Source organism: Brugia malayi, assembly GCF_000002995.4.
Source record: "Brugia malayi strain FR3 genome assembly, contig: Bm_v4_ChrX_scaffold_001, whole genome shotgun sequence".
NCBI classification, from domain to species: Eukaryota; Metazoa; Nematoda; class Chromadorea; order Rhabditida; family Onchocercidae; genus Brugia; species Brugia malayi.
Window position 1 is genome coordinate 6,237,587 of NW_025062479.1, and position 24,165 is coordinate 6,261,751.

Here is a 24,165-nt window from a genome sequence, read left to right on the forward strand (position 1 = left end):
TGACGAACCAGAAGAAATCACTATATCAGAAGTCTCGCGAATATTCAAGGATCATAACTTTCAATTTATTGATAGCAAACGTTTTAGCAAATGGCTAAGACTGTTACGAACAACAGCGTGGATCCTTAAATTCATTCGATTAACAACTAAAGGCAGATTATCATGGCTACAGTCTGTTTCAATCGAAAGAAATCGATTTACAGCTGAAGATTACAAAGTGTCAGAATGGCTGTTAATTAGACAAGCACAATCTGAAGGAATCAATGACGACGAAATAAACAAGTGGAATTTATTCCACACCGAAGATGATAGATTATGGAGATCTACTAGTCGACTCGTGAACTCGGAACTGCCTGAAACTAGCAAATATCCTATCTATCTCCCTCGACACAACCCAATAACAGAACTCCTTATACTACACCAACATGAAAATCTATGTCATTCAGGTATCGCCCATACACTTTCAGAATTAAGGAGTAGATTTTGGTTTCCCAAAGGCAGGACTGAAGTAAAGCGAATAATAAACAGATGTCGAATCTGTAAACGTTGGAACTCCAGATCGTTTAAATTACCACCAATGGCAAGTCTCCCGGAAACTCGTGTCAATCGATCTAGAGCCTTCGCACGTGTTGGCGTGGATTATTTTGGCCCTCTTTCAATCAAGAGCAATAGCGTGTCAACAAAAAGGTGGGTAATATTATTTACATGCTTTACAACAAGAGCCATGTATCTCGAATTAGCAGAAGACCAATCCGCAGAAATCTTTTTGCATGCTATCCGAAGATTTGTTGCGAGACGAGGGTGTCCTGAGCTAATTCTGAGTGATAATGCCACTCAATTCCAGGCTTTCAGATCTCTTATGACACAAGTCAAAGTCTCCAACTTCTTAGCAAAGGGAGGAATGACTTGGAAAAATATTATACCAAAGGCTCCGTGGCAAGGAGGAATCTACGAGAGATTAATTGGGTTAACGAAAAATGCGCTAAGAAGAGCCATTGGCAGAAAATTCCTAGCGGAAAGGGAATTGGTAACATTAATTGCAGAAGTTGAAGGTATACTTAATACCCGACCACTAACTTACGCCAATTTTGACGATTGCGTCATTATACGTCCAATTGATTTTATTTTGCCTAACGCTTCGCTCCATCTACCTATAAATGAAGTTTATAGCAGGCAGGAAGAATTCACCCCTTATAGACTAGATACCAGAGAAAAACTCGTGAGACACTGGGAAAGTACCCTTAAAACTCTCAATGTTTTTTGGGAAATCTGGAGAACCGAATATTTAACTAGCCTCAGAGAACGCACGCAAAGGGAAATTACCTCATCCAAAGGAGCACAAAAAAGAACTCCAAGAAAGGGAGAGATTGTACTCTTAAATGAAGCGGGAATTCCAAGAGGAATGTGGAAATTATTACGGATCAAGGACATCAAAATCGATAAAGACGGTAAAGTTAGGAACGTTCAGGTGGAAACTCCCACTGGGAAACTTCTCGATCGTCCAATAAATGTCTTGTATCCTCTCGAAGTTAATGATGAAGAAATTCATCTTAAACCTAATAAGAAAGAAAATATGAAAATTCCGGAAACCGAACAGAACACTGAGGAGCTCCAGGAACCTATTGCGATGCGAACTAGGAGCAATACAAAACGACAATCTCGATTAAAGGAGAACCAAACAACTACCACCGCACCATCATCAGAAACCTGTAGAGATTTACACGATCAAAGATAGATCAATGGAAATAAACAAGCCCCACTTTCTTATGAACCCCACGCATTACCTACCTTTTCTGGTCGGGAGTGTCGTGAAAGACGAAATATTTAAATTATTATATCCAAAACTAACAAATTCCTCTTATCTAATTCCTTTTCCTCGCACAACAAAAACCCTTTGTTAGCAAACCCTTCGTTAGCAAAACCCTTTATTAGCAGTCTTTGTTTCATATCATTTAAATGTCCTCCTCTGCCGAATATCTGGTCAGTTCAGTTCTGTATATAAACTAATCCTGTTAACAATCTTCTTTGTTCATCCATGAGAAATCCTCCCATCTAATCTCCATTCGTTAAATCAGTCTTATATATAACCCAACCAATCCTTCTATAACCATCATTTGCTTTATGTTTTGGGTGGTATTGGGATGCGTCTAATACTTTATAATTTTGTGTTATTTCACTATTTTTATATTATTGCATTTTTTATAGTTTACGCGTTTGTTAAACGGTGTAGCATCCGTACAATATGTATAAAGCGCTATTATTGCTTCATGTTAAATAAAGGTTTAATTACCCAAGTTTGAGGTTTCACGACAGTTACTACACTGTATTGCTTGTATTCATGCATGAGTTCTTGTATATACAGCGACTTCAGTGAGTGTAGTTCTGTGTAAATTGGTCATTACAATTCTATTTCTGTGGGAGTTTAAATGGAATACCCGCGATCCAATTACATCTATTAGTATAAATAATTTGTAGCAATACTGAAAGAATAATGGTGGCCATTAGCATCACTCAACTTGCCCTTTGTGGGATATTTGTTTGCTGTAGTTTCTGTTTTCTTTCCACTCCTACGAGATGCTATTAGTCCGTCTCCAGTTCCATCTCTTGGTTTTATTGCTCGAACTTCGTCACTTTCTTCTTCATTCAGTTCCATGGGATAAAATAAATTAATTGGTCTATTGAGAAGTTACCGCTGGAAGTTTTCACAGTTGCCTTTCCTATACTTCAATCACTAACTAATTTAAGTGTTCCTGTACTTACTAATTTCCACATATCTGGTTGTAAATCTGGTTCTATTTCTCCAACACGCAAAATATGCTTATGAACTAGTCTTGGTGAAGCCAGTTCCCTTTGGGTACGTTCTCTCAAACGAATAAGATATTCGTTTTTCCAATTTTTCCAAAATACATCTACAGTTTTGAGAGCATTCGACCAATAATTAATTAGTTTGTCTCTAGTATTTAATAATGGAGTATAAATTCTTCTTGGTCACTATCATTATTATTTGGTATATTTAATGGATCATTAGGAGAGATAAAATCGATAGGTAATCATCAAAATTTAAATATACATTCTATTTCTGCTATTAATGTAATTAATTCTCTTTCCCATAATAATCTCCTTCCTATAGCTCTTCTGAGAGCTTTCTTGGTTAGCCCAATCATTTTCTCATACACCCCTTCGTTCCACGGTGCTTTCGGGATTATATTTTTCAAGACCATTCCTTTCAAGATTTCTGCAGATAAGTTATCGACGAAGCTCGAGATGAATTGCTCTAGTGGTAAAACATGTAAAAAGTGCTACCCATCTTTTATTTTTCCATTGTTATCTTCGACAGTAATTGGGCCCATATAATCAAGGCCAACCTGTCCAGAAGGTTTTGATTTCTTAACTCCAGTTTCCGGCAGATTTGGCACTGATGGTAATTTATATGGTTTAGTTCTTCATCTTCGACAAGCAAAGCATCCATTGATAACCCGTTTAACTGTTGATCTTCCCTTTGGTATCCAAAAATTTGGTTTTAATTCACAGAGAGTGTGAGCAATTCCAGCATGATGTGGTTCTTCATGTTTCTTTTTGATGATAAGTTCAGTAATATGATTACGACTTGGTAAATAGATTAGAAATTTTATTATTTTACTTTCATTTGTTAACTCCGCATTCTCTAAAAGGAAGGCTTGTTGATTTCCATAATTTATCGGTTTCATCACAGTATAAATTCCATATTCTAATTTGGTCTTCAGTTAATCCATCAGCCTGCGCTTGTGAAATTAATGTTCCTCCTGCTATCTCATAGTCGTCTTTATTCATGTAAATTTTATGAGTGGATAGTTTTTCCAACCACGTAGTTCTGTTTTGAAGCTAAATTTGATAAACCGAAGTGCCCACACTGTTGCTTTTAACATGCGAGCCAATTTTCAGTTATGAATTGAAATTTTACTAATTTAAAAGTTTTCTTTACCTTTCTAATAGTCATCATAATTCTCTATTAGATTCATCGTCTTCTTGATATTTGAATTCCCATTGTGACCATTTACTTTTCTCCTTTTCTAGCCACTGCGGTCTTGTCCACCACGGTTGATAGTTTTTAAGTTTACTTGGTGAAATTCCTCTAGTAGCAACCTCCACTGGATTGTTCGCACTTGGGGTATATCGAAGGGTGAAATGTGCCCTTCGTATCTCTTCTATTCGATTTTGTACAAACCGAGGGAGTAGTCTCGTATAATTTCTGATCCAAAATAGAGCGCATTTAGAATCAGACCAAAGCGTTGCAGGGTATATTTTTTAATTCTAGTTGCTTCAATGCAAACTGTGTAGCTCTTACTCCAATTAGTACTGAAAGTAATTGCAACCGAGGTATGGTAATTTGTTTAATTGGGACAATATGTGATTTAGCATAAATGAGAAATGTTGAATTTTTACTACATTTTTTGATGTCGAGAACATATACTGCTGCTGTGTATGCTTTATTTGAAGCATCTGAAAATACATGTATTTCTAATTAATCTGATGGGTTTATTACAGGTAGGTATATTACATATTATATTCTTTGGCCAACTTTGTATCATTGATTTCCACTGTTTTTCTTCTTGATAGCTTAAAGGCTGGTTCCACTTGTTTTGTATCCTAAATAAAAGTTGAAGAAATAAATTGAGTGTAATCATTGAGGGGACTAAAAACCCTAGAGGGTCATAATGTGAAGCAACAAATTGCAAGATAGTTTTTTTAGGTATTTTCTTTTCATTCCATGGTTTAAGTATTATATGAATTACATCCAATTCATAAATCCTGTTGATACCAAGAAAACTACCTTTATTAGAATTAGCCTTGTCGTATTCGGGTAATCTTTCATTGAATTCTAGATCATTCGAAATAAATTCTCCAATATTCATGGCTGCTCTTTCAAGTTCTGTTTGTTCGTACTTTAACAAGGCATCCTCTGTACACTTCGCAGATAAAATTATGTTATTAACATAAATATTTTTCCTTATTTCTGTTGCTAACTCGTGATCATATTTCTCCAAGTGAAAATTAATTGTAGCTGATAGTGGAAAAAGCGATGAAATTACTCCAAAAGGTAACTCTTTTAAACTGAGAAAATTTTATATTTTCTTCTGTTACGCCTTTTTTTGAATTATGCAACCAATGAAATCGAGTACAATTTCTATCTTCTGGATGTAGTTCTATTTGTAGAAATGCCTTTTCAATATCGGCCAGTATTACTGTTTTCATCATTGATACACCCACTAGATCCCGTAGCAAAATAGGTCCTCTGTACAAATACTTTATTTAAACTTTTAGAGTCTCTAAAGTGTACTGAAGCGTCGTAAACGATTTGCGTTTTTGTTGTTGACTTATTAGGAGTTAATACACCATGATGAGGCAGGTAAAATGAATAATGCCTACCTTATCATCGGGATCCACTTGTTCTTGTTCCTTCATTATGTTGTCATATCTTGTAATCGTTTGATGAGGTTCTTTAGACGACTAAGGCATAGACCGTAGTTGCTGCTTGATTTGCCTTTAATTTCTTTCCATGGCCAACGGACTCTATATCTTCCATTGCACTTGATTATTGACTTCTTGAATTGTTTTAACGCTTCTTCATCGTCATTAGCGTTGGATTGGTCATTGGTTCCCATGTGTTCTAATTTCCAAAAGATTCTAATTCTGAGCAAGAACTTACATTGGCTACACAGATTGACCGGACATATTTACAAATTCTCAGCGTTTTCGGAATTCTTGCCTTTAAATAGTAAATAGTATAATATATTTCAAAGCTTTGCATAATCTCTGATATTTTTGAATATATGGTCTCTGACGAGAATGATTAACTTTTTGGTGACTAACTGTATGAAAATTTTGAACTTCTCAGGAAAAGCCGAAAGTAGGAATTATACGTTCATGGAAAAGTTGTAATCGTTTTTTTCAGTATACCTGAGTCTCCTATATCAAATATGCATACGAAAATTAGAAGTTATGGTAGTGGATCTGTGAACAAGAATAGGCACTGATAAGAACAGGTAGAATATCATGAGCAATTCATTGAAAGGATCGGTTTTAGTCTTAAACAGAGTCAAGTTTGTCAATCAGATCAAGGAAAATAGAAAGTGTCATAGCAAACTATCGCTTGTTTATTGCTTGTTCAAATTTTTTATAATTTATAATCTGGGCTAGTTAAAATAGATTTTGTTCAGAAACAAGTGTTTGAAAAAATGTCAAGAAAGCTTGATAAAAATTTTCAAGGTAATCATTTTTTAACAGATATTGCAATTCGGAGAAATTCATTTTCTTTAAAAAATGAGAAATCACTAAAAATATTCAAAAGAAGATATTGTCTTCATTGACATAAGTCACTTATTTTCCATAAGAACACCATAAGAAAATGTTTCTTTTCTCTCTTTTTTAATATCTGTGAATTTTTCGTCGATGAACGAGTAATGCCATCACGGGTATGCTGTTCATCACTACATTTCTGAAATAACCCTTTTCCTTGACAGGTGATTGAGGATTTACCTTAATAAATGATTTCACTGATAAAAGCATATATTTCACTAACTATTTTCTGGGAAAGCTTTATTAAAACTGTTAAAAACGGTGACAATTCGAATAATATAAGACATGCCAATATTGAACTTCTTAAAGCTCATTATAAAATCAGTCATTAATCTATTCTTTTTATTCCACTCACTTATTAGACATCATTTTTCATCCATCATAAATTTGAACAACGAATCTAGCCCTTCTAAAATACGTATTGAGAACGTTAATTCCGAAAGGAAAGGAAAAGGAAAAAATGGATTTTTGTTATAAATTAAATTATAAATCAATTTTGTTCACATTCGAGAAATATCACAACGTTATTTACATGTCATTCTACGCTACAATAATTAAAAAAAAAGACTGGGAGAGACCAAAAGGAGTTCAGTTTGTTACATTACCATTGGATTTCTTGATAATGCATGTTGAATTAATAAACGTTAGATTCCAATGGCAGAATTTGCGTTGCACGATTAAGCGAATGCATAGAAATAGCGTCGAGCACCATAACGACCTGAAGGCGTTTAGCAATACTCAAGACTATATGATACATGATAATACATAGTAATCTTAATGGTTAGACATGGTTTCAGAGTCATGAAAAATAATTATCTAGTATGTGCTTTGCAATTTTTCGTAATGTTCTAAGATTTACACAAAAAAAAAAGGAAAATAAGGACAAAATTTTCCAATTCATTTCTCACTGTGTACTTCAGCTGACTGTGATATTCATCGAACTTACCAGCAGGCAAATACACATTAGTCCAATCTTTTCCCTTTCTGGAAAGCGCTGATGGTACGATCCAAAATCGATCCAACGTCCCGAAATCAACGAGACCTGTTTATAAAATGTAATTTAAGTGTAATTTTTTTAAAGTTGAAAAGAAACTTCTACAACTTCTTTCCTTGAATATTTGAAAGGTTTCTTCACAATTTGTTCACGAAAAACTATTGTTTTAATGTATATCTACCTTCTTTGTACATACTTATTGCTCGTTTTACATTGCATCTATCCAAATGCCATGGTTGCCAGTTATTCCACAGTGGTCGATCATAATTAGGATCACGATAGCGACGCCAGTATGTTGGATTTAGCCAGTCTGTATACCATTTATAGCGTGACCTGAAACGAATTGAGAGCAGTGGTTCAGAGAAAATGAACGGCTTTTTTTGAGTATATTTCATTTGCAATTGCAGAAAGTGCAAAATAAAATATAGATCATATTGGCCAGATTGGAAAGAAATTCGATGCATTAAAGAAAGTCTTATGATAGTTAGTTTACCAAAAAGCAGGATATTCAAAACCAAGGCTTTTTGGAATCGGATCGGTGTTGATATATCGGCGCGCTGCAAATCTATAGTCCTGCCAATGTAATGGAGTGTCAAAGAACATGCGATCGTGATAATAGTCATCCAACTATAATGGCACAAAATTAGCCTTCTTTTCTTAAATTATAGATCTAGTTATAGGAATCGAAATAGAGGAGTGACTAAACAAACCAAATCATAATCTCGTCGATATTTGAATAATGCAGATGAACGATATCTTTCACCAACGTGGATGCCATCTAAATTAGGAATCGATGCCACTCTAGAATTCAAAAACACTTAAATTTAAAATCTTAGAAATATTCTACAGATTTAAAAAAGCATTTAAAAAAATTTTTTTTTAAAATAAGAAGAACCTGGTAAGCGTGGCTACATCACCTCTTTCAACGGAACGTGCGCGTGGTAATGTAATTGCAGATCGTGCCTTGAACACTGGGAAACTCATCTTTTATCTCTTCAAACTAAAAGTAGAAGCGTAATCGCTAAAATTCTGCAATTGTACAGAATCGTTTCCGTCTGTACTGCGTCTCTATGTGTATCTGCTCAACTCCTTTCTATTATGAAAGTAAAGCAACAGAAATTTAATTTACACTAAACAGTTCTCTTCCAAACGATAAAAATTTTCGTAGCCGAACAGATTAGAGTAATTCAGTGTTTCATAAGTAAAAGGCAACTTTTAGTATGGAAATCACTGAAGAGATACGAAAATATGATAGAGTACTGCGTATGTATGTTCAGCAAGAGCTGTTAGAGCAACTCAGCTTCAAGATCGAGAAATGAAGTAGATTAGTAGAGCAGGGAAGTTATTATTAGTTGAAATGGCAAGAGACGTACAAGTTATTCTCAGCTAAGAGTAACTGAGTGACAATGAAAAAGAATTATTGATAGTCATGTAGTAAATCATATTCTATGGCTCTTTTCAAGCTTCTCATTAATGTTTCTAAGTGAAATAAAAAAAAAAAAAGAAATGCTATTATTTGAGGAAAGCAGAAACGAATTGTCCATTTATCTATTCAGCATTACTTCGTATTTATCAAGATTTCTCAAATGATTTCACAAAAAGGAAAAGCAAACTGATCCAATATACGAGAGTTTTTGGTTGCCCTTGGTCTAATCACTCTAATCCTATTAAATGCTAATTCAATTAGGAACAAAAAATAGAAGTTCTATCAAAATCATAAGCGAAGAAACAGAGAAACATGATCAAATTAGTTGAGCATTGCTATGAGAAATTTCACGAGAAATAACATTCACTTTCACTTTTGTCATGTGTTATCCCGAAAATTAACTCCGAAGCACAGCTCTGATGCTCATGGCAATGTAAAACAAATTGGCTGTGTGAAGAAGAGCGATATAAAAGCTTCAAGCAAGGATCAAGTATAATTAGCAGCCCGTTTTTCTTTTCCATTTCTCCCACTGATTCACGATATGTGCTTGTGCTCATTACACTTCTCACTCACAGCTGTCCAGTGGTGGGCTTGTGTTTTTCTTCTAAATAAAAGTTTATTTAAAATTATTAATAAAGAATTATTAAAAAAAAATGCAAAAATGCATCTTAATCAATTCAATCGTTTTAATTGCTTAATCAAACTGGTAGTTCAACTTTGCTGAAATGATGATGTATTAGAAAGAACGTTCTTAGTTTTCCTCCATCAATTTATATAATTCTATTGGATTTACAAATTCAGTGGAACATGGATGATTCAGAGTTATGCTTACGTTTTAGCTCCTACGTGACAATATGACATCAGGTCTCAGATCATTTCCAGTTAGATTGATTTTTTGTACTGCTACTTCACGTTTTAATTGATCGCTAGTCATGAAAAAAGTATTTATATCTGAACATACTGCCAGACGGTAAAATGTGATACTTCATTGTGGTAATAAAGGTTTAAGCTCATTATGGGCATATTTCTATCTTTATTAACCTGTCGTCCTATTTAAAAACTTGTCATTTTATGTCTTTATATCTGATTGCTGGCTTAAGAAAATGCTGTGGTAATTGTTTTTAAAGATGAAAGATGATATTTTTTCTTTTTGTTTTGAAGATGATAACACAGTGATTAAAGAGGCCCTAACAGCTGTTTTATATTCATTCTTCACGCCATATCCTTTCAGTGATGAAATAGAGTAATAGATTTCATATTATGCGCACTCAAGATATCTCAACAGTCTTTTCTTTTTTTTAATATTTCTTCATTTCTCCGGTATCTCATATTTTTTGTGTATTCTATCATTTTTTCCCCATTTCCCCCATATTCTTTCACCACCCGTAGGAAATACTCGTGTGCCAAATATTTTAGATATGATTGTAATGAATGGTTATGTAAAATAATTTCGCATCATATCGAATCTTTTAGAAGATGCAAAATCATTAGCTTTTAACTTGAAGATTTTCATTGGCTTAAAACTTCGTTCTTAATCAGCAAAAATTTCCATTTAATAGAAAAATGTCATCATCTATCATATAAGAAATGTTCTTAATATTATAAAACGACTGTAAAAGGAAATTGTTGGACTACGTTCACTTTTCTGCAAAAACACTTTGACTTTTTTTTAAGGTTTTTGGACACATTGTTTTTGACAAGATTTATTAGTTTTCTCTTTTCCAATAATATTAATTTTTTTTTACCCTTCCTATGTTTCATTTTACTCTGATCATATAAGAGATTCTTAATTTTTAACAAGCACTTCAGACAAAAACTCTGCCAGTGGTTAAACGCGTAATTCCATCACACATCTCTATGCCTAAAAAAACACCTAAAATTCTGACAAACAAAAAACACATTTTTTTTAAGGAGACAAATAGAATGAAAAATTTTTGGAAGTTTGATATTAAAAAATCTGAAATAGCAAAGCAGTAACGTCAAGCGTTTTTTAACTAACAATTGTTTCACACTTTCTGTAACATTTTCAAACTCCTACTGAAATACATTTCATGTGTTTAGACAATTTCAATACCGATGGCATTAACGGACGTCGTGCTTTGTTAATTTTTCCAAAATAATTTTTCATTTACCACTGTTCAGTAAAATACTTTCATTTCAGTGCTTTAAGCACAAAATTAAGTTGATAAAAGTAAACGTATTTAGAATAAAGGAAGGTCTGGTAACCATGACTTTAATAAAAAGCTGGATGCAATACTCCTACGACGATATATTAAGCTCTTAAAAACCGTCATTTGTAGTTGATTTGATCATTTTGTCATAGCACGAAAATTGAAATTTTTATGAAAATTCTAAAGAATCCTACAGTTTTTGTCTAAATGTAATTTAGTTTTGTTATGAACATAGAACATTTCTGAGAACTTTCGGGGATTCTAACTACTGGCAACAGACCAATTAAAGTTTGTGTGGTTAGTTTCTTCTCAACTGAGACTTTGCATTAAAATGTAATAAGCATTTCTTCTATTGAGTACTGCTTAATTCCTTTATTCTTGTAACTTCTAGTCGTCGAATCAAAGGGTAAAGCCTTCTTTTATTAGAAGACATAATAGATTTATAACCATTAAAGTCGGGAGAAATGAACGGGAATGGTATTTACCCGAAATCAAATCAAGCATCATCTTTAACTGCACGACAGAACCAGATATTGAAGAATTAAAAGGCTTTTACTTTTAAAGTTGCTTCGCAACTTTGCTTTAGCAAATGCATTTAGTTCATTTTTTCAACTCATTCGATATGATTAATTAAAGGGAAATTGCTGGAGTTGTGCACATTTTCGAATATCATCCTAATGCTGCACACTAAGTCAGTGCACATAAAACTACTTTTTCGAATATTTTCAGGGCTTTTTAACTCAATTAGTACAGAGAGTACAGTGGCAAGAATGGGAGAAAACAGTAATCTATTAAATACATGAACATTAAAACGTGGTTGTTTAGATGTAAAATGTATTGAAAACATTCAATTCATGGAATCAAAAGACAAATTGGATGCAAAGACAATCGTGATGCACTTGACATAAGGACGTAATAAGCGCAAGCATTAAAGTTGCCATTTTAGCATGACCATTTGACAGAGAATAATTTTTTACTTTTGCATCTCTGTCTATAAGTGAGTGGATCAATATAATATTAATTCCGTAACATCCAAGTGGCAGCATAATGGTTTAACCATGGCTCGATATGTTTCATAATTTTATTTCCTAATTGCTTCGTTAGCTTATCTACGCAATATTCGGCACACCTGAATAATTGCTTCTCCAATCTTCCCCGTCACTTAACATCATAATAGAGGTAGAATGAATCTAGCTTTGTTTAGTCAGTGTCCTATTATAAGCTGAGGATGACTTACAACGCTTTTACAAATAAATTGGTTACACATAATAGTGATTTGTACACATCAGAAGAAATAATGCTCAATTTTAGCTTTGTTACTGGTGCAGGTAAAACAGTGATACACTATGAGGTATAATGAAAACCTCAAGAATGCGTCATTTATGTTGAAGAGCAGTCTTTAGCCACATTCACAAAGACGTTCAACCACCTTCTTCTCTGCTCCCTGCTACTTACTCTCTTTCCTGCATACTCCTGTCAGCATTACGCTACCCTTATCGATCATTGAAACTTATCTTCCAGAAAACTTTGCACTGCGTTAGATCCTTACAATAAGCTTAGTCGTTTTTCATAAATCGAAAAATTTGTATACTCTTCTAGAAATACTCCTTGTTGAAGTATGTGACATTTCTGATTTTCTTGTGCTTCGAAGCGATTAGCTTACTGTTTAGTCAGATTTCTCGCCCCTCTCACATTTTATTTACACATATAAAAAGAGGAGGAGGACCTTGCTGAGGGATCTTTCTTGCGAAACTATACAAGTCTAGTCTGGATCTGTATTGCTGAAGGAAACAGTAGTAGCACTACAGTGATATCTAAACAGTTCGTCACAACCGTCTGTCATCTCAGGTAAAACATTTATCATGCTCCTACTGTGTTTTCCTATCTTATCGTTTGGTACTAATATGAAATCCTTAGAAAATTTTCCTATGTTGCAAGTCGGTTCCAAAATAAAACATTAACAGACTATCCTTAATTTATTAAAATGTGTTTGGGAAGTTCATTTTTTCTTGTCAACTATCAAATATTGGTTTTGCAAAAGAAATGCAAATTTGTGGCGAACATTTGTTCACAGTGAAATCCTTTCGTTTTATCGCAATCAAAGGCAGAACTAAACTGTTTTCCTGATATTTGACATGACGTGATCCTATAATCATCTTGAATCATTTAACAGAACTCATGAGGAAGAAAATACTAGATGAATTTGTCTGTCAAAGTTAAATGAAATTTCGTTGCCAGTTTTTGATGGGAGAACAATCTTGACTTATTTCTATTTCTATGGGTGGAAATAGAACAGAAAGGTTGGTTACTTGAAAGAAATGAAAGATTTCTTATCCTTTACAACATCGTCGAAAGTACAAAACGACAATTAGAATGGATGGTAAAGAAATTTTTAATTACAGAATTAAGACACAATTATTCTAGAAAACTATACGATATAAATTTAACATGGGACATTCAGCATGTTGAATGCTACATACTTTAATTAGAGTGAATCTGTATCCTGTTTTTTTTTCCTTTATTTGTCTTAGGATTTGTAAATCAAATCACACTTGCAGTAATACTGTATGAAATTGCTAAACAGCATGCATCGTTTACATCGACAACAGTTTTTTATTTTAGGCAAATAACTTTTATTTTCAGATATACAGTGACTAGTGCTGCTGTTGCTACCGCATTATAATATCCCTTCCCCTACCCCACCCGCGTTAGGGATACTTTAAATTGTAAAAAAAGATTTGCTCAGACTGATTTTCCGAAATCCATGCTTAAAACATATCTAATTTTTGAAAACAATGAATTAATAATGGAAGGTTTAATACAATCTTTGATTATTGTCGCTGTAACCAAGCGAAGGATGTGGAGTTTCAAACTTATATAATTGAGTTAGCTTTGAAATTCTGACTCAGCTTGCTGTTTAGCACTTTTTCCTCAAATTTCTCCAAACATTACATTTTGATGCTCATTTCCCCTTAATCTGTCTCATTTGTTATGCATTTGTTATACTTCGAGATTACTTGTAGATTGAGAAATCTAAATGCATTAGCTTAATTCGTCAATAATCTCAAGTTAATTAAGAAATGGGAAGCAGAAAACAGTGAACTGAATTCAAAGTCAAATTAAAGCATTAATTCGAATGCATGCAAAAAGTTTTTCCAGCTTTCACTTCTCATATTTCCATCTTTACTTTCCCACTGATTATTTACTCAACATACTAGCCGTAGTTTCAGTTTACTTCACGCTACCCTCCATTACTGCAAGTAGAATAAAGAAAGATGTCCGACGAAGGAGAACAATAGTAAGTGAATTTAATTGATACTATTTCATAGTGATCTTAAGTGAATCGTTTTGGAATTAAGTTGTTTTCTTGGTGTTCTATTTGTCCCATATATTGATACAGAACAATCTGTTTTGAATCCAAAAATCTTCAAGTGAAACGATAATGCAATCTAGATATCTTCAATAGATACGCACTTCACAACACTGCAGTTACCGACCAGTCGCCTACCTTATAATTATGAGTTACTAGCAGGCATGTATCATTATTACGGAAATACCGCTGCACAGCAGCAATTTTAACCTGGATAACAATACTAGAATTGTATTAATCCAGTTCATATTTAGAATCGTGGCATATATAAAACCATCTCTCCTACAATTTCTAATGTTTACAAAATAAGTGTCGATTTTGGTGATCCCATTTCAAATATTCATCGATCACGTTATTCAGCAACAACAAAAAAAAGGAATCTCACCACCAGTTAATGACGAGTCTCAGCTTCTATTGAAGGATCTGCAGCAGCTGCTCTAACTGCATCGTTTGTGGTATTTCCGTGCAAGATACTTCCGGAACACAGCATTGACAGCGGCATTCAAAACAAGCTTACTTTTCCGGACGTTTGCTTGCTCTTTGTCGACATAGTAGTGGTTCAGTTGAAGAATCGATCCATCATAATGCACGAGAACGTACTGTCGCGAAAAATTGAAACTACTACACCATATATGAGCATGAATATGCATTTCAATATGACCAAAGGTAGCTATTTCACTCAAATATACAAGAACGATCTAGTAAACGATCACACAGAACAAAAAGTGAGCAGTTCAGATGGATCAGGTAATAACTTAAATCGCTATAGGTCATACGATTTTAAACCCTTACATGCGGAAAATACCTCAAAACGATTCTCAATGAATGAACAAACAGCTTTCGATATAGCTCCAAACATAATAAAATCTGGTTTTATGGATACAACGAACCGCGGTTATGCAGCAAAAAATTTCATTTCACCGTTTTCAAAGAAACCTGCTGGTGTGGGACAAAATAGCTTTACTAGTTTTGTTAGCGATCAATATGATGTCATGAGGACTCAAACAAGTCATACGAAACGAGCGGATAGTTTTAACTGTAAATTATCGATGACAACAATTCCACTTAGAATTTCTAATGAACATAGTAGAAGTGGACGTTATAACTCACAAGACTGGATTGTATCTGGGCACGAGTACATGAAACGTCTTCTTCAAGCTCATCAGGTCGTTGATGAGCTGCTCAAAGCGCGGGGTTTAATATCCAACAATGAAGTCGATTATTTGTATAGTTGGGATCAAAAAATGAATCGAGAGCCAAAAACTAAGGAACAAAATATACTGGATGTTTATGGTCCAGTTGCATGCAAAAACGCTGGAGGTTTGGATATTTCAGGGGTTTCTCAACTGCGTTCTACATCAATGTCATTGGGTGGCGATTCAGAAAATGATTCAAGAGATAGCCCAAAACTACAAGAACGAAATTCACAAAACTTCATGTTTACAGTACTAACATCTGAAAAGCAGGGAACAGGTTCCATAGAATCGGTAAAAGTTAATATCGTAAAAACAAAAGAACATATGGACGTATATTTGAAACTGATAATCAAGAAGCCACAGCATTGTTGGCTCTATATGGACGTGAAAATAAGGCTTAAGAAAAAAGAAGCAGTAAGCGAAAAAACACACGGCAGTGCAACAACAGATTCAAAGAAAGGTTGTAATAAAGGATGGAAAATGGTTGATGACCAAACGCAGCAAACTAAAAACAGAAATCAAGTCCATATATCCGCAAAGTCAAGTGAGATAAATTCCTGCAATCAAAATAAAAGACTAAATTGGGATCACAAAATGGCACTCGAACAATCGGCATCAACTCGAGTTCAAAAATTAAGTACCACAAAATCTACTGAGCGACAAATGGGCAAGAAGCATAACGCCTTTCTTTCGAAACCGAAATGTGAGACTGTAGATGTATGCTGCTGTTTCGTTAATAAACATTGTTGTCCTCATAAAGCGATAATCTCCTTATCAGTGGCACGCTGCGCAACTGTTAAACAGAAAAATATTACTGTCGATGGCAAGGAGTTTTTGAATAAGGCAGAAAAGGAAACGAAATTAAAATGTAACGAAGGTGATTCGGTGGGTACTTTCTTGGTTGCAAAGACTGCGAAGCTACCGTTTCATCTCAATATGTTGCAGAATATGGAAAAGAACAAAATTATAGCAGCACAGAAAGGAGACAAAGTGATCGAGAGCAATGGAAATATGATGGAAGTTGAAAAAGATATCCTAGATCTTAGCAAAACCAAAAAACATTTCAAATTTCCAATTCCGACAAAGGCCTCTAGAAAGAAATTGAAGGGACTGGAAGGAAGCACTACTTTATTTTCAGTATTACATACAAAAAAATTAGCATCAGATCAAACACGAGAAACTTCTGCTAGTAGTAAACAGGCAACTGTCTCAAAAAATCTGTGTTTACAGTCAAAATTACCGCAGTTAGAAACAGCAGTGAGAGTGCCAGTGAGATCACACAAAATAAGCATTACTAAACAAGTGGTGGTTAAGCAGATAACAGATAGTATGAAACATCAGCATGAGATACTGATGAAAGTGAACAAGCCATCAGTATTGAAAAAAAAGGAGTGTTTTGAAGTGGAGAAAGCTCAGAAAGCGCTACAAAATTACACCACAACTAAGGGCTACCAAGAAATCCTCCGATCGATCACTAAAAGTGAAAGCAATGTGATAACAGAGTTTGAGCACAATGCAGATACGGATATACGTCGAGCACGAGAACATCTGAAACGTATTAATTTTGATAGAACTGGTGTAAGTATGGAATCAAGTACATCCTTCGTACACAGGATCAATAACGACCCATTGAATTCGGAACAAAGTTTCTCAGCTTTATCAGTGGTAAAAAAAAAAGAGGAAAAGGTTTTTGAAACAAAAATAGACAAGGACTCAAAGAATCGACCAATACAGACGCCTAAGCCCACTACGTCTACCGAGCAAGAAAGATATCATGATGGCGGAACAACTACAGAACGAAACAGCGATATTTTAGACAAAGAATTAATTAATGCATACAGACGCACTCAACGTATTCCCAAACCTCAGGCAAAAATTCCAGCTTGGAATGATTATGATGAACAAAAGCAAACAACAGATAACAAGCGCAATCCACCAAAACTACGCCATGGAACTCTGTCCACGGCATCACCATTACCCTGCTTCATTCGTGCTCGTACGCCAACACTTATAGATGCTGCTGTCACCTTATCTACAGTCATTCCTACTACTGCTGTATTGCGTCACGTTCCTTCAAATCACTTACCAGCTGTGAACTCTCGACTTAAAAATGTTTCGTCAAGCGGTAGTAGCATAACCACCACGGGCAGTTTGCAGCAACACTCGCCGAGCAGTCAGTTTGGTGTTACGTTGAAACGTGTCGATCGCGCTATAGTGAAGAAAAGCAAGTCACGTGGTGCTATAACACAGTCAGCACCAAAGAAACCTTGGGTACCAAAGTGGCGTCGGATACAACGGTACACACTTGATAAAGTTACTTTTTTTTATTTCGTGTAGATAGCTAATCCCTTAAATTCAAAAAACTCTATATTTCCGGAAATCGCGATTTTAACGAACTTTTTATTATAGCACAGAAGAAGAGGAGGAAACAGAAACGATACCAATCATTGAAGTAAATAAGGACGAACACAGAAGTGATAGTGATGAAGAACAGAAGCAAATACCCATGTAACTTTTATACTATTGTCGAAAAGATAAAGTGCTCTCTTCATTAAAAATGCGCTGTGAAAGTAACTTTATTAATACACAGCTGCGTGCAGGCTTATTCATTCCTTTCCGCTGAGCTACAGATTTTGTTTCAGACGGTTTTCATCGCAGGCTATCACTGAGGAAAATGGAAGAGATATGACCGAAGCTGAGAAAGCCATGATGGTATTTACTTTTCTTTTAATTGCAATATTGAAAACTAGGTCGTCAGACAATTTTAATGTAATATTCAATATTAAAAATTAGTTCACCAAACAATTTTTTCCATCATCTTTCAAATTTCGTAGACAGATAAGAGGATATTTTGAGCAGAACTACTGGTTCCAAAAAATAAAGATGAAATATCTCTTAGGTGGCAAAAAGGCGCCAGATAGAAGAGGAAAGTACAAAGCTACAAAAGTATGAGGAAAAACGTCAAGTCGAACGAGAACGGGAAGAAGAGGAACTGAGGAAGTTGAAGGAAAAGAAGGAGCGAAGAAAACTAGAAAGAGAAGAGGAGGAGCGACAGCTTCAGGAAAGACTTACGCAAAAAGAAAGAAAAAGAAAGCAGGAAGAGGCTTGTTCTTATTTTCTTCTAGGCTGTAAACAGTTCTTTTTTAATATTTAGAAGTTTTAAATGAAATGCGTGAAAAATAAACAACTTATGGGGCAAAATTTACATCTTAGGAGGAGCGCAAAGCTAAAATAGAAGCAGAGAAACTTAAAAAGGACAATGAAAGACGGAAGCGCCAACAAATGTTATCATCACAGTTTACGAATATGGCTCTGGGACAAATTAGACGTAATTTTGTTCTCCCTGAAAAATCAGACAGGACTGATAAATTCGGTAACATCGTCCAGGTATGTTTGCAGATATAGCGTGTGAAATCTAGAGTAACTGATATATTTATTTTTGCGTGTTTTTATTTCCTTTGATTTATAAGTTGAATTTTTCAATGTTTAGTTAAAAATTGGATTACAATAATATTAAAAAAAAATTCTAAAATTTGTATACGTAAGCGATTGCAGGATACACACATGTCTACTGATATCATGTGCTTTTGCTACCAATTTTGCTTTCTTAATATTTTATTTTTTTGAACCGTCAGAAACAGGCAGATTCGCCATATTCTTATTTAAATATGGATTTTCTAGGCCAAACAGGAAATGAGTATGACCAAAGAGCAACAAGAAGAAGCAAAGCGTAATTATTTGGTGTATGTGAAACATACCATGGAATTTGGAAAAAATGGGCCAAAAGAGTTACGTGAAAAAATACGGCAAATACACCAGCGCATTTGTAAGCTGGAGGCTGATAAATATGATTTGGAAAAGCGACATGAACGTCAAGAATATGACGTAATTATGTTTATATTTGGCATAATCTGACCGTGTCTTTTGTAGGAAAAAGTCAAACTTATTTCTTCTTGTTATATCTTAAAAAGAAAAAAAAACTTCATTTGATTTTGGTTTAAATTTTTGGAGTCGTCTGTATTAGGTCCCATCGCAGACTCAACATTCACCGTAATGGTTTAATAGTTGGTTTAGTATAAGAAAGAAAATGTATTTCAGTTGCGTGAGTTGAACGAACGCCAACGTCAAGTGGCACGTAATAAAGCATTTAAGAAAGGACTACACCCAGCCGATACAAATTCTATACATCCGGTTACTGTTTCAACTTTTTAACACAAAGAATTGTAAAAAAAAAACAAGCATGCAACTTGAGTTAAAGGACGTTCTTTTTTCATGGAACTAACTGTCTTTCAGTATCTGCAAGTAAAATTATAGGCTCCAAATAATAATTTCAAAAATTATTGTTCCTACAAATTTATCTTCTAAATTTGCAACTTTATCAGTCAGGTCTATACCAAAACAACGAAATCAGAATTGACTACTTATAAAGGGTTTTTTTTTAGTTTGCTTCAGCTACATTACTAACTGCGCCGCTAGCAACAATTGCAACTACCATAGAAAACTTTTTTACATCAAAAGAAAATATTGTATTAACTTTCGCCATCTCATATAAAATGATACAACTGATGAAATAAAGAGATCATTCGCAGTTGAAGCAGTCTTTTTCACAATTCGTTTTTATTATATTTTAGCCAAAGGTGTCGATAATAAGCAAATACGACCGGCAAATCGACCGAAGAAATTTCAGAGAGCGCAGGGCTATGTTTGAGAATGTACTTTTAAGTTAATCATATTTTATAATTCTGTTTCCATTTTTACCTACTAATAGTTTAATTATCACTGTATGCTGTGAATTATGACATTCATTAATTCAGCAAAATTTTTGAGCTATTTTTGGTTCATTGTAATTTCCATTTATAGACATTTCCTCAAACACTCAACATACTCTTCCATTATGAATGACTACACACTTGTTCACATCTATCGTACTTTTGCTTCCAGAAAACTGCATACCCGTGTTTTCCGAATGTCCTACCACCACCAACTCTTTACGAGAAAATAATTCTCTGCGACGACAAACCGGATGTATGTAGTTTTGCATTTTATTTATTATTTACTTACTTTTTCAAATTGTTTCTCAAAGACATTCTCAAATACTGTATACTAATTTAGGAGCCAGAAGATGAGGATGATGAAGTCGATGAAGAAGTTGGTTTTAGTCGCAGATTGTATCACGTTGATTTGTCCACTTATCTTGTTGATTTATTAATTTTCATTTTTTAAATTGTTTAGTATAATTATCGTTCACGTTTTTTATCCCAGTATGAATTATTCCTTAAGGTTTCCTCACAGCTATTATTGATAATCTTTCCGAAACAATTCAAAAAAAAAGATCTTTTTTCTCTTTTTTTTAAATAACTGTTATTCAAGTTATTCAAGAAAAAGCTTTAAAAAATTTATTTCTATTTACTATTTTTGCCTCATCTTTAAATTTTCGCAAACAATAGCATCCTGAATGTTTAACAGGTGAATTTGGTTGTGTGAATGATAACATAACTTGTTCCTACTACATACATTTATAAAGAGAACTTATACAGAAAACTTGAAATGTTTCTTAATTGTACTTGAAAGTTTGTTGGATTAAGAATCTTATGCTTCAACTCGGGGAACAGTTAATGTTGCTTGAATTGCAGGAAGAAGAAGGAGACGAAGAGGAAGAATGAATTTTGTAAACTACTTACATGAATCATCAATATATGTGTCATCAATACATTTGCGGTCATATGAATTTTGTTTCGTCCCAGGAGTAATGTCATTTTTTTCGCTCACAAGCATATGTTTCTAATATATATTGTCCTGTGTGCCTTAAATGTGCCGTATACATAATAATTGTTAACATACCTGGTAGGGTGATAACGTTTAAAAATGAATAACCATGAAGAAACATAAAATCCACCTGGGTTTGCACAAAAGCCAAATTCCATTAAGGTGCAAAATTGTATTGATAAACACTTTAACCTGTATGCTGCCGAGGCTTACCAGTGTCATTTAACGGCGTTAGAGTACTTATTCTATTTATGTTCTAATAATTCTGACTGGCCAAATTTCAATAAGCAGAACTCATCTCTGCATGGATAATAAGTGTATTCGCAAGATTATAAAGCAAAATGATGTTCTGTGAACGTCAATTAATTTCAAAGCAGCGAAAAGAAAACAAATTACTGTTTGCTCACTATTTATTTAAAACTATATGCGTCTTTTGACGAACTGGCTTATAAAAGTTTGATGGTATTAGTTTTTATAAAAAATAAAAGTTTTGGCTAAGACGTAAAAAAACTTTTAGACCGCAGTGCAAATTATAATGATGCGCAGATACACTGGACGGGTATAAATAAATAAATGGAAAATTGATCAACGTGATCAATCAATTTACGCTCGAAATCGATTAAAAATTTAACAAATAACGATGAGCAATCAAGATAAAGTGTTTATCCACACAAAGTATAATGCTCCAATTTTTAATCCTACTACGATAATTCCTCAACAAGCGAAGCGAACAAAAACCTGCCCTTTTCTCATTATGTATAATTTAAATGCAAATATACAGCGTGTAACGAAGATTCTGGGAACAGTTTAAAAATCATTGTAAAGCCTGGAAAGAAACAATGGAGGATCAAAAAAGTCGGACATAAAAGCAAAAAATTAAACAGTCGGTTTGTACAAAATTCTCCAAACATCAGCTTACTGAGTAATCCCTATTAGCTCCCATGCAACATTAACCAAAGAATAGATTTTAAAAAATTAGAGAAAAATGCCACAAATTATGAAATCTATTCCAAAAAGTTTTTTTATCATTCACGGATGAAGGCTTTTAATAACATCGAAAATAATGAATTAAATGCTATTGCTGAACTCAAAATCGCTTTAGTGTCAGCGAGTAAGTATTAATTCAGAGTTGGATTAATTTCGCAAATAGCTGAAGGAATAATCTTTTAATACATACACTTCGCTCCAGAGAATTAATTTTGTCATTTTGCTTTTATGAAGCTATGTGAGATATTAAAAACAAATTTTCAGAATTTCAATTTTCAAAGTTTGGTGCGTTTGATATGTCCAACAAACGGAGTAACGGCTTATATTGGGAATTTGTCGAAATCATGAAGCAAACAGTAAAAGCCATTCTAGTTTTGTCAAATTCGTTTGTTTATTTTATTTACGAAGCCACGTAAAAGTTAAGAAATTTTTAATTCAGTTACTGTCACTGTTGCTATTATGCATGATATTTGGGAGTCTTTACCAATGAATACTGTTAAAAGTTAAGAAGTAGCGATTTAATAGCGACTATATTTTTTGAGCACAAGAAATGTCGGAAATAGAAAACTCTTAGATTTTTGAGAAAAACTTTGTGCTCGAGAGGTCGACAAATTCTACTTTATTCAACTTCAATCTTCTACTTATATTTTTGTCAACAAAATGTTTTGTTCCGTACCAGAATAAATAAGCCCCTAACATTGATTCGTGTTCTCATGGATTATTTCGACAATATAAATCGATTCGGAAGAAACATATGTCTCTAGTTTATGTCATGACAGAATATTTAAATGTTTTCCTAATTGTTCAATATCAATTTCTATACATGGTCATAAATAATCACTAAAGCTAGCAGAAATAATTCTCACATAGCTGTCCATATTCCTGGATGAGTAATATCTCGCACTTGGGGGTACCACTTATTTATGCTTTCATATTAAATAATAACATCAGGAGACCAGTTAGTATTATAGATTTGACGTTTGTGATGTAATTGCTGAATTACATTGTTTGACAGTTTTCTGAAAACACTTGTGATATCAGTTATCACTGAAAAGCACGGTGATCAGGATAATATCAAATTATTAAACACTTTTTTAAATAAATTCTCATGTAAAACTCAAAATCTTTATCAAATTCTTGAATTTTTCTATTAGTTCAATAGAAAAAAACAATGGCAGCTGTACAATGTACTACAAAATGCAATTCATTTTTAATTTTATTTGCCATAAATTTAATTGTAAATTGCCGAACATTTTTGCATCTATATTATTTTGATAGGACAGCATAAGTTTATAGAGAATATAATCAAATAAAGTTAAATGATGAAATACGGGATAAGTTAGACTTAACTTACTGTAGGGCAACATTCTGGTAATATTGCAGTGAAATCATAACAAGAAATAAAACAAGTACAGGGGTGGACAAATATATAATCAGTATAGCATATTCAAACAACCAGTTTGATAGAGATCGAAACTGAACAAGTGTAGAAGTCATATATATATGATGCAGTCACAATACTGATCGGATGATCGGATCAAATATCATAGTCTTCGCGTAGAAGATAATAATTTTAGGAAAAGTATGCCTACCCATTATATATCTTACCTCAAAATTAAGGGATTAATCGTGAAGGCTTTGAAAGAATTGCAATTAAAATACTGGAAAGGAATTTAAAAATTCTTCAGTGGTTTAAAAAGATATATATTATCGAAGAATTTGCAGATAATAATGAATAGGGAGATTGTCCATGAAAGTGATAAGCTGGCATTACTCTGTGTTGTCCTTTAACACATATGTTTATTAGAGAACTACAACAGCTGGTTATTTCGCAGTTGAGAATTTTCTGACATAAAAGAATATTCCTGATTGATGTTTGCAGAAATTGTTTGAAATTGAAACTAAATCATAATTATAGA

The 24,165-nt window shown here is 33.8% G+C and overlaps 3 protein-coding genes across 4 annotated transcripts; 1 reads left to right on the forward strand and 2 right to left on the reverse strand.

Moving 5' to 3' along the window:
• Positions 1 to 6,340: 6,340 nt before the first annotated feature.
• Positions 6,341 to 6,944, reverse strand: Bm13070 (Uncharacterized protein; the record flags this gene model as incomplete). Its single annotated transcript, XM_043073835.1, has 2 exons — positions 6,341 to 6,475; positions 6,942 to 6,944. The coding sequence occupies 2 exons, from the start codon at positions 6,942 to 6,944 to the stop codon at positions 6,341 to 6,343; spliced, it is 138 nt and encodes a 45-aa protein (XP_042929769.1).
• A 69-nt stretch (positions 6,945 to 7,013) lies between these two features.
• Positions 7,014 to 8,314, reverse strand: Bm5801 (Uncharacterized protein; the record flags this gene model as incomplete). The annotated part of the gene is made up of 6 exons (XM_001899141.1): positions 7,014 to 7,054; positions 7,283 to 7,378; positions 7,512 to 7,663; positions 7,824 to 7,957; positions 8,041 to 8,131; positions 8,226 to 8,314. The coding sequence occupies 6 exons, from the start codon at positions 8,312 to 8,314 to the stop codon at positions 7,014 to 7,016; spliced, it is 603 nt and encodes a 200-aa protein (XP_001899176.1).
• Positions 8,315 to 14,202: 5,888 nt separating this feature from the next.
• On the forward strand, positions 14,203 to 21,156 carry Bm2203 (Uncharacterized protein; the record flags this gene model as incomplete). Of its 2 annotated transcripts, none has more annotated exons than XM_043073836.1 (11): positions 14,203 to 14,225; positions 17,903 to 18,001; positions 18,136 to 18,205; positions 18,393 to 18,596; positions 18,707 to 18,880; positions 19,175 to 19,378; positions 19,592 to 19,684; positions 20,125 to 20,205; positions 20,435 to 20,518; positions 20,606 to 20,641; positions 21,127 to 21,156. In XM_043073836.1, 11 exons carry the CDS (start codon positions 14,203 to 14,205, stop codon positions 21,154 to 21,156), a joined length of 1,098 nt encoding a protein of 365 aa, XP_042929770.1. The 2 variants fall into 2 exon arrangements, with proteins under 2 accessions (XP_042929770.1, XP_042929771.1); XM_043073837.1 differs by lacking the exon at positions 14,203 to 14,225 and adding an exon at positions 14,882 to 17,790.
• Positions 21,157 to 24,165: the final 3,009 nt, after the last annotated feature.